The sequence below is a fragment of the Pteropus alecto genome, unplaced genomic scaffold, assembly GCF_000325575.1.
Source record: "Pteropus alecto unplaced genomic scaffold, ASM32557v1 scaffold86, whole genome shotgun sequence".
Lineage (NCBI taxonomy): Eukaryota > Metazoa > Chordata > Mammalia > Chiroptera > Pteropodidae > Pteropus > Pteropus alecto.
Window position 1 is genome coordinate 19,810,670 of NW_006442109.1, and position 11,728 is coordinate 19,822,397.

At 32.6% G+C, this 11,728-nt stretch overlaps 1 protein-coding gene across 2 annotated transcripts in view; it reads left to right on the plus strand.

The window, feature by feature from the left end:
- Nucleotides 1-11,728, plus strand: part of ARPP19 (cAMP regulated phosphoprotein 19) — a 20,191-nt gene that overhangs the window by 1,133 nt on the left and 7,330 nt on the right. For both annotated transcript variants that reach the window (XM_006920350.3, XM_006920351.3), the window contains exon 3: nt 8,323-8,445. In XM_006920350.3, the coding sequence (XP_006920412.1) occupies nt 8,323-8,445 (123 nt within the window). The remainder of the gene's footprint in view (nt 1-8,322; nt 8,446-11,728) is intronic.

An 11,728-nucleotide genomic window follows, 5' to 3' on the forward strand; every position in this document is an offset into this window, starting at 1 on the left:
GGGAAATAATCCTCAGTTATTCAAATTACGAATATAAAGGCTTTATAATTTATCTAGGCTAGTTCTAGCCCTTTCCACCATAATTATTTCTGCTGTTTTACCATCGTGAGTACTTGTGGCTGGGCCACAAAGGCCCATAATATCTTGTTACCTAAATTATGGAGTTAGCAACACTTTTAAAAACTCAGACTGCATTATCATGAATAAGATTTGGTCTAACGCTTGTACTTTGTAGGAGTTTCTGCTTAATGTTCTTCCCAGGCTCTTCGTCAGGTTGGGAAGTTGATTAGTGTTCTAAACCCATTCCATTTGTTATTGACTATGTTAACTTTTCCTGAGTTGGGTAATTATGTTGTAGTATTACTTGTTAACTGGAGAAAAACAAAACAGCAATAACTTAAGACCAAGTTACCACATTATTCAAGAATATTCCAATAAAAACTATGTTGGATATTTTTCACACTTTGTAAAGTAGTGGACTTTGGGGGGGGCAAAAGTATAGTTTAAGGGTTAAAAATATTTATAGTAATATTAACTAACATTTACTGTAAAATATGTATCATGGTACTCATTATTGCTTGGGATTTAGGAATCCAGAAAAACAGACCCATGTCTATGCTGTCTTGTCCTTAACACTGAAATCATCCTCAGTTTTCACTTTTTTTTTTTTCAGTTTTGACTTCTGATGTACAATAATAGCTGCTCTGTAGTTTTCTCTTATGAGGTTTGTTAGTATGTTGCCAAAGTTTTAAAGTGTTGATTTCTACAGTATAAATGCTTTAACTTGAAATAGCCTAATATTATGTCTCAACAATATTAATGATATCTTGAATATTTTCATGAGTGTTCACATTAAAAATCTATTTCAGGTTTTTTGGTTTTAGGGTTGCTGTCATTAATAACAAAGTGTTAGTAATAATGTCCCATCTTGAAATAAGGATTGGCTGTAGATGTTGAGTGCTTGCAGTTGTGGATACCATTCCTCAACATGAGGAAAATGTGCAGAGTCACTTCTTTGTTCCTATGGGCCAAATCACCAGTTTCTTCTATTTGGAAAAGTAGAGGACCTAAATTATTGCATTATTGTCTGTGTACCCAGTAGACCTTTTAATTAAAGCCAAATTATTCAGCTAAAATACCTTTACAGTTTTATGGTACAGTAGACTATTGTCTCTGAAAAATTAAGATAAAGAGATGAGCCCTATATAAAGAGCTTTGTCACTATTTCTCTACGTGAGTAGTTTGTGCACCGTTGTTAAGATGACAAACTGTATAGACCACTATTATTGTGTTATTAATTAAAGGTATACAAATGTAAAAATAAGTATAAACTATTTTATATACTTTAAAATGAAAAATTAAATACAAACAAACCAGTCTATTAATTCAGAGTGACATCATATTTTGGTGAAAATTTTTACTATTAAGACTATGGTAGCAATTGTTAACAAGTGTGAGAGCTTTTTTAATATGGCAAATTAACACTTCTCTAAGGCCATATGAGATGACTCAGTTCTCTTTACTAGTAAACTATGTGGTCATTTAACTGTAGAGTCATAGATACATCATTTAAGTTGTAATTCGATTCTGTTCTTTTCTCATCCTGTACTATAGGAGTAATACCACTGAGTCTCATTGTAAATGAAAGCTCAGACAAGTAAGCCACATAGCACTACTTAGATATAAGATAGAAATTCAGATGCATTAGAATATGCTTATATTTTTCTTTTAGATTATCATTAAAGTGGAAATAAAACATTTTTAAAAATTTACCAGAGGCCTCATGATTCTATCCTCTGTGGATTCCACTTTGAATACCACTAAGCTAAGATAGGTATGCACTCTGGTCCTGGGAGTGAGAAGAGGCTTGTAGAGATTTAAAATACATAATTCTGTTTTCATTGTGAGCATCTTAAGTTCAGGGACCTCCTTTATCTTTTGTCCCAAAACACCTAGCATAGTACCTGGCATTGTTCAGAAAATGCTGGTCGAATGAATTTTTCTCAGAACTTTCAGTTGAAACTTTTGCCAAAATATTATTCCAATACAAAGGCATTGCTAGTACTACAGTTTAAAAAAAAAAAAAAAGGAGCGAAAGACTATGGTAATATAAAAACCTTAGCTTAGACCTACTTAAGTCTGAATGGAAGGAGGAAGCTAATTAAGTACGAACTTTCAGTTATAAAATAAGTGGAGGATGTAATATCACTATGGATAGTGATAAATGGTTACTACACTTATTGTGATCATTTTGTAAGGTACATAATGTTGAATCAGTGTGTTATATACCTGAAACTAATATGGCATGTCAGTTATAAAAATAAATTTTTAAAAAGTAGAGGGATTTTGCATGTGTGTGTATTTTATATGTATATTGTGGCTTTTAAATTTTTTAAAATAGATCTCAGTGGGTTTTCTAAAGTCTTCATTACCAGATTCATCAAATTAAGTTAGTAAGGTATTGTCTTGGAGGAGGCTAACTCAAGTAGAGCTCTCAACTAAAATATTTCTGTCACTTTAAAAGACATGATTGGTGCGTTTTTCGAGTGGTGGAAGAGGACGAGAACTATTATTTAAATTATTTCCATATGTCATCAATAAAGTGGATATAAATTGCTTTCTTGTTTTCCCAGTTTTTAAAGTGCAGTTACTATTGGCATTTTCTGGGGGTGTTTTGACATACTGCTTTTGGTAACCAAAAGGTTACTAGAGTGTTTTCAATTCAGAGAATAACATTCTAATTTAGTTTGTGTGCGGCTAGCCATTCTTAGCAGTCTTAAAGGTAAACCTTAAAGTTTTCTAAAAATGTTTCTCCTTGCTATCTTAGCAGTTTGCTATACGGCAGTTAAATATTTCAAAGATAAGCTAATGATGAAACTATCAGGTGTTTAGAAAGTTTCTTAGATTTATTGAAAGTGTTGGAATACATTGTATTTGTTCATTTTATTGGACAGCCATAAAATGCCAGGCACTGGGCAAGAAGCAAGGTCTTAAGAGGACTGTAGTATTTTCCATAGAACTTGATGCTATTGGTACCTTCCTGGCAAATCTCAAAGGATTTGTTGGCTTTCATTAATCTTTTCTATGTAGTCATCAATCGGTGCAAAAGTGAAAATATTGCTTAGGAGATAAAGGGGAATTTGCTTAGAGTGGTCAAATTTTTATTGCTGGTGTTGCTGTGAAACTTTGCTGAACGGTAAAAAGTGGTATCAGTCATTCAGACTTAATATCAGTCCATGATAGAGTACAAAATAATCCTTAATTATGTGAATGTTCTTTCTATATGTATTTATACCTTATACCCCACCTACTTAGAGAAAGAATAGCTAATATATTTCAATAGAATAGTTCACAAAATTACAAGTGCCTAACATTTATTAATAACATTTATTATACCCTTTGCTAAGTATAGAGTATTCAACAAAGATCATTTTGGGGCATAGGTACTTGTCAAGAGGATAACTGTGATTTAAGATACAGTTTTTAATTTTTATGTTTACGTCATAAGCATATATCTTTGTTAAAATATTCTGGGTTTCTGCTTTCCCAGTTTGAATCCAATAGTCAGAAGTTCAAGAATTCTAATGATGCTTCTTCTACCCCTTCTTCCCCAAATAAAATATTATCAGCTAAGTGAATTCACTGCGGCATCTATTTTTAAAAAGTAGTAAAATTGCTGTACAACACAAAGGTATCTTGGAAAATAAAATTTTAAAACCAGATTTGAATTCTAAAAAACACTTCTTGGTTTAATAAGCTTGTTATTTCCCCCCTTTGTCAAGCCTCTCTATTGTATCTTTGTTTTCTGTTTCATTAATTTTTGCTTTTTATTTTCTCCTATTCTCTTCGGCTTCCATTCTTTGTCTAATTTCTCAATTTAGATACATAGCTCATTGAGTTTTAGTTTTTTTATCTAATATAAGCTCATAAGAGACACTTGTATCGCACAAGTTTGATATGTGTAGAATTTTTATTAGTGAGTCCCAAGTTGTTTTTTTTTTTTTTTATTCACATGATTCCTTTTTTAACCATGAATTATTTAGTAATGAGTTCTAATTTCCAAATGGCAAGGATATGTATTTTTTATTAATGATGACTTTTAACCTAATTAATTACAGGTGTAGATGGTGGTCTGGATGAAAATGGTTAAGGCTTGCTTTGTGATCTAGTGTTTAGTCAGTTTTTCTATTATTCCTTGAGAAGAATATGCATTTCCTAATTGTTAGGCTGAGAATTAAAATCAAATATTTCAACTATTTTGTCTTTTTTACCTAGCAATAATTGAAGTTGTTTTGAAATCTATGCTGATAGATTTGTTAGTTTCTCCCTGTAATTCTGTCAAATTTTGCTTTATATATTTTGAGGCTTTTTTTTTTTAGAGGAATGAATATTTAGATCTTCTGTATCCCTAATAATTCTTTTTGTCTCAATGTGTTATCTAATAATATAGATGTACTAGCTCTATTTTGGTTAGCATTTGCCTGGTATGTTTTATTTCCCTGTATGTTTCCTTTGTACTTGGCAAGCGGTAGCTGTTGTTTTAAATTCAGCTGCTAGACTTAAATAGGCAGTGTATCAGCTCATTTATGTTTGTTGTGGTTACTGACATCTTGGGTTTAATTTCTCTCATTTTACATTTTTCTTCTCTTAGATCTTTATTTTATTACCATTCTCTTTCCTTTTTTAAAATTGATTTTCTTTTCTTCTCCCATTTTGCCACCACTATTAGTTTGTTTCTATTACTTAGGTGGTTCCCTTTGAAATTTTATCATGCATCCTTAACAGAATGTAAAATATCATAAACTCTTTTTCTTAACAATACAGTACCACGGAACAGTTAAACTCTAAAAATACTGTACTGTTATATAACATTTTTGTTCTGTTTTTACCTCATGTTAACACATTAAAAGAGTGAATGTGTCGATTATATCTCAGTAAAGCTGGAAGGGGATTAGAAAAGTGACTTTGTCCATGTACATGCATGTATAAACAATTTCTTTGTTATTTTCTTATATATCACAAACCTTTTCGGGGGATGTATTTTCTTTCTAGCAAGGTAAATGCTTAGGAATTCCTTTAAAGGATGTCCAGAAACAAGCAATCCCACCAAATTCTTTTTCCCCTTTTACATTTTTAAACATGACTGTAGGGATAAATTGCCTATTTTATCTGAGTTTATCAGTTAGTGTCCTTTCTGGAGAATAGAAACTACTATGGGTATTTCAGACAGACAGGGCTGTGATTTAGGATATTAGGTTATAAATTATTAAAAGGGATAGAAGAGCAGAAGGTGAACATAATGTTTCCACAGGTAAGGGATTACAGAAAGCTGTTGACACTCTGCAAGAGTGAACACTATTCTGAGGCCAGGAGCTGACATGGCCTACTGCTTTCTGTACATTGTCATTGGCATCACCAGGAACAGAATGGATTCGTTCCCCCATGCCTTTTAATTTGGCGTAGGTACCATCAGCGGTCTAGGAAAATGTAGTTTAAGGTTTCTAACTGTAGTGATTTGGGGGATTGTTTAGAGAAGAGTAACTGGGCTGAATGCCAATGGACGCAGTCTGGCACCTGACATGTTATTTATACTTTACCCCACAAGCAAATCTGTAGCTGTGTTGGAACGTTGGTAAATGTTCAGGCATTTGAACTTGCTTATCAGAGAGGTCCTTGAAACGTCTACATCTGCAGAAGGTTAAGACTGTTTCCAAATGATCCATGAGAAATATGATGGACATCTTGATGGTATTTACTATGTTTAAAAAAATGCAGCTTTGGTCTTATTTTCCCCTTTTGGTGTTAAATGCAGCCGAAATTCTGAACCAGCTATGAAGTTGGATCTAGCAGGGACTTGCCAATGTGCTTTGTATTTGATAAGAAACTTCATAGCTTGGTTTGGTTTTCTAGGACACAAATCCATTCTAAACCTAAACGATATTTTCAGCCGTAGTTGCTGTTTTGCCCAAAACATTTTTCTATAGTAAACTATTTTAATTTGATTGAACACAGTTACTATTACATATAAATATATACATAAATGTAATTCTTATTAAGAAAATAAGAGAATGCCAGATAAAATGGCATATTGTGTACAACTTTTCCCTCCTCATTTGTAAAATGGGAGAAACTTGAAGAAACTGCAAACTCGGGAAAATTGAGCTACCTCTATACCAGAAATTTAGGGAATCCTAGATAAAGTGAACTGATGAGTCATATCAAAGGAAATGGAGCCCCTCATTTCCTAGGCCCAAGAATACCCTTTAATTTGAAAGTCCTGGGACTGAAAAGCTATAATCAGGTGGGAGTCCTTTCTAGGCCAACTCCAGATGTAATAGCAACCAATTTAATAACTGCAGGAGAACTCGAGTAGGATTGCTCCTCCCAATCCTGTTTCTGAATTATAGCACTCAGATACCCTGGGGCCATACAGTAAATGGCTTGAGTGAAGGCTGAGCCACAGAGAACTAACTAGTGACCCAGCCCACCTCCTAAATTTATATTATTTTTCTAGCCTCTGCGAGCAATACAGTGTAGTCATATGTTACATGGGGCTTAGTTTCTAAAGTTAGCAAGGCCAAATTGCATATAACTAAAACCCCCTTGAAAAATCCCAACAAAGTTATGATCATACTGGAAACTGCCCCATCAATTCTCAGTAGGTCAAATAGTCACTTTGTTGTCTGGTGAACAAATGTCTGGGCTGATTCTTCAGTTGATTGCCAACTGAGGTAGTAGTAGGCTTGTGTTGTAAAGGCTGAGTTTTTCAACACTAGAATGATAAACAATACGTTGATATGCTTATACTCCGAAAAATACCTGCTGATTGAGACCATCATGGGAATGGCAGGTTTGTATCATATACCTCACACTTGACCTCTCTCTGGGACATACCCTTCTTTAATGGAATGACCGGCAGAATCACTGATGCTTTTTAGAATCTATCTCTGGCTGAGCCACATAGTTAAATGTTGTGTCCATCAAGTGAGTGAATAATGTGATCACTGTAAAAAGACAGAAAATCAAAATGGATGCTTGAAACATAAAAGGAAAATAGAACACCTGAAGCAGAAGAGACTATACATATAAGAAGCCCCATGGAGCAAGTGTATTTGACAGCAGCAGCTTTATTCTCAAAATCCTCTAAGACTAAAAATGAGAGGATGTAACGTGAGGAAGCTGTTCGGGATGGAGCTATTCACAAATTATAAGATGAATAAAGCTGATTATAAAACATGTATAATTTTGAGGAAAATATATGTAAAAGTTGCATGAAGTTTCTTCAGTTCCTAGATTGATAAATGATTTACTTGCTATACAAGAACAGTGGGTGTGGCATTTATAGATTTAACATTCCTGTTTTTTGACTATTCATAAATAACCTGAGAGAATTGAGATGTACAGAGGTATGTCATTTTGTTGAGCTGATATGCAGAAACAAGTCCATTAAGTGAGTGAATAATGTGAGTCCATTAGCAGCTAGAAAGTGCACCTTGCCATTGCCTAGCTTCCCCTATTAGGGCAACTCTGTTTTTCTTGATTCATTCATTCTTCTGCAGTACTTGCCATAAAGTGATAAACACTGCTTTTCTATAAAATAATAACTATTGGGAAGAAAGTAAACTATATCAAGGCTGGTGTGTTAAAAGTGAAAAGCGTTAACATGTTGACAGTCCTTGGTCATAAGACATGTTTTTGATCCACTAAAGAATGAAATCTTTAGCATCAACAGGGTCATAAAATATAAGGGATAATCAAGCAATACTATACATAGATGTTGAAGGTTGATGAAGATGTTTTTCTCCTTTCCAAATATCAAGGTCTTCTGTATTGAGTTATTAAGGGAAAATGTGCTGTTAAGTAAGCTGCTATTAGTTTCTATTAAAGAATCTCAGGAGCTTCTAATCATGCATGATTTTGAATAAATATAGGCGATCAAAAAGATCTTGTATTTTAACAGTATTAGGATGATTCTCTAAATATAGGCAAAGAGCTGATGAGTTCCTTAGAAGGTGACTAACTATAAATGTATTATACATGACTGGAAAGTAATGGCAAGCAAGACTTTAGAGCTGAGCTATCTTGATATTTTTATCCAGTGTGTGGGGTGTTACACATGCATCATAGCTATAATAGAGCTATCACATGGATCATTTGAAAAACAAGATAGAGATGTTTTTAAAGCTCCTGTGCTTGATTTCTTAGTCAGACACTGCATTATATGGCATTTGACAACTAAAGTCAGAATCCAGAAATTAAAAATTGAATTATTTTAAATAACTGAAATATAATAGAGAAGTAATTTATTTAACATTATTTCAGGAAATGGAAGATAAAGTGACTAGTCCCGAGAAAGCTGAAGAAGCAAAATTAAAAGCAAGGTATCCTCATCTGGGACAAAAGCCCGGAGGTTCAGATTTCTTAAGGAAACGATTACAGAAAGGGGTAAGTTCTTATGTGTAATCTCAAAATAGTTAAGCTTTGTGAACTCGGTGTGCCAGTAGAGATTGTGAAAATGGGAATCTGCATATATAGCTCAGTACCTTAATAGATACATATGTTTCTTTCTAATATTTTAGACTCTTCATTCTATAAATATGTATGATAAGAATCTATTCTTTATCACTTTTAACTGTAAAGTATTTCAAGCTTGTAGAAAGGTGCAGGTAATATAATAGAGCCCATGTGCCTACCACCCAAATTTAATGTTTAAATACTTTGCCATATTTAAGTTTTATCTTTGTAAGAAAGAAAATGTAGATGTAGTTGAAACCTACCACATGCGTGTATATATATCCCCTTTCTCCCTTCTCTCCAAAAGCAACCACTATCCAGAAGCTAGTATGTATTATTCTGCCCTTTTTTTTTTTTAAAGTTTACCTTTTTAAAGGTGATTTCCACACTATACCTTAGAGCTTAAAATACTTTTTATTTGGATGAAATGATGACTTATAAAAGCATAGTTTGCTTTCTTCTTTACATAATACATTTCACAGAATTACTCTAATATAATTTATATACTGTAATTTTAGTAGTTTACTGAAAACTTTTTTTTTTCCCCTCAAAATCTTAATGTACTTTGTGAGGTAAAAACCATTATTTCTCAATGAGATCTGAATTGAAATAATGTTATGTTTGTTCCTTAGATTTTTTTTCTAATCCCTTCCTTTGTTTATAAAAAAATTTAAGGGCTCCATCTTCACTTTAAGCACATTGAAATTATTTACCATACAGGGAGCAGAGAAGGATGAAATATTGTTTATGGAAGATAATTATTAAATGAGGATCGGTTAGATATTATTTATACCAGATGCCAAATCATGTTTTTCCTTAAATTAATACCTTAAGTATACCGATATATGCAGCTTGCTTATAGAAACATGTCTGTGTATGTGTGTGTTTATATGTATTTATTAGCTGTAGTCATATGCGGATTATTTTCTCAAACCAAATTCCAAAAGGATATTTTTCCCAGGTTTATTGAGATATAGTTGACATGTTACATTGTATAAGTTTAAGGTATACAGTGAGATGATTTGATACACATACAAAGTATGACATGCTTACCACAATAGGTTAGTTAGCACATCCTTTACCTCGCATAATTACCATTTTGTTGTTTTGATGAGAACATTAAAGCCATATCCTTAGCAACTTTCAAGTGTACAACACATTAGTGTTAACTACAGTCGCCATACTGCACATTAGATCCCTGGAACTTACTCCTCTTATAATTGAAAGTTTATACCCTTTGACCAATATCTCCTCCTTTCCCCCACCCCTTGACCTCGGGCAACCACTGTTCTACTCTGTTTCTGTGAGTTTAATGTTTTTAGATTCTTCCACTTTAAGTGAAATCATGTACTTTGTCTTTCTACCAAAAGAATATTTTTAAAAATTAGTTTAACATATTCTTTAAAGTGGCAGAATATAGAATGGTATTTTTCTTAACGTGAAAGAATAACATTCGTGTTTTGAAATAATACCAAATATATAAAAATGTAAAACCTCTGTTCCTTGAGAAGTAATTTAGTGGGGAAATTATTACAAAAATGATAGTTAATGTCTGTAATTCATAAAGAGATCTTTCAAATGTACAAAAAAAAACCCATTAAGGAGCCCCTAGATAAAGGATTTTAATAGGAAATACAGATACTAAACACCATGAAAAATATTTATCAATGATAGAAATCAGTGAAATGTAAATAAGAACAGTCATACCATAGTATACATACAACTAAATGAGAAAAATACTTAAAATAATAACCACTGGTAAGGTTGAAGTCAGATGTTGCTAATATGCTCTTTGCTGTGTGTAGCATTTAAAATTATTGCTATTGCTGTAGAAAGGGATTTGGATTAAGATTTATAAAAATGTTCATATTCATCGAATGAATAATTTGTGAATTAATCTAAGGGTATAATTTAATATAAGGAAAAGTATTTAAGTTTGAAGATAATCTTTGTAGCTTTAACCATAATTAGAAGCAGCACCACTATTAAGGAGCAGAGAAATAGTTAAATAAATTGTGGTGAGTCAAAAATATATCTTGGAGTTGGTGTCGTAAGTGTAAATAGTTGCAAAGAAAAAATACCACTGAATCAAGAAATAAGTTACAGAATTTGAGAAGGGAGCTCTTAAAGGATTGTTTATTATACCAGAATGTCAATGAATAAACACTTTTATGTTAGATAAATGAAGTCTTAATATTCAACGATATCATTTTCTTCTATGATAAAAGAGTTTTGATTTTTTTTTTTTTTTTAAATTAAGTCTGAATCATAGGATCCTGAGTTTTCGTTTTCCTCTGTCATAATAGCAAGCTGGCAAATTGCACTGTATCTTAAGTAGTTTTTCTTCATTTGAGAGGATTGGTTAGATATTATTTATGTTAGGTCCCATTCTGTTTCACTGTACTTGTAAATGTTCCTATAATATGTCAAGGATTGACACCTATTTTAGACTCTTAATAATATGATGTGTGCATAGTGACTATACAGACTATTAAAGGGGGAAGGAATATTGAGAAGCAGAGTTTTAGCCCATGGTTTTTTTCATATGTGGAGTTTGTGAAGTCCCAAGAAAACTGAGAATCCAATTTTAAGAAACATGGTCTTAAAAGTTAAACATTATTGAGGTGATAACTTAGTGTCAGTACAATTATAAATATTGATGTAACTGGGGCCCCTGAATTTGAGTGGGAGGAGGCTTTTATAAGATTGTCATCCGGATGAACCAGATATATTTTAATTTTAGATTTTCACCTAAAAACACAAAATTTAAAAAATTGTTGGAAGGCAGCTAATATTGCCTTCCTAGGCTGTATCTGTCCTAATATGAGAAACATTGGTCTAGTTCACTCTTCTGCCTAGAGCAGTTATAAATGTTAAGCATTGAGTTTAGTTTTGTCTATGGCCACTAAAATAAATTTATTTTATTTTCTCCAAGAAGAGTGGCCTAATCTATAGTTGAGAGCTCCTTATAATGAACTTTTGCTTACTATAAAATAGGTATCGTTAGAAACTGACTTTATTATGTGGAGGATAATCTGCCTAAAATTTGCACTGTGTGGTAAATATCTCATTTGTGCTTTTGACTCAGTAAACAGTTTGGCAGGCTGCTTTGTTCTCTTATTGAGGCTACTAAACTTCAGAAGTAGCTCTCTGATATAAAATGGTGCATAAGAAGTTCTTAGATTTTTTTTTTTTTTTTTTTTTCACCTCTTTT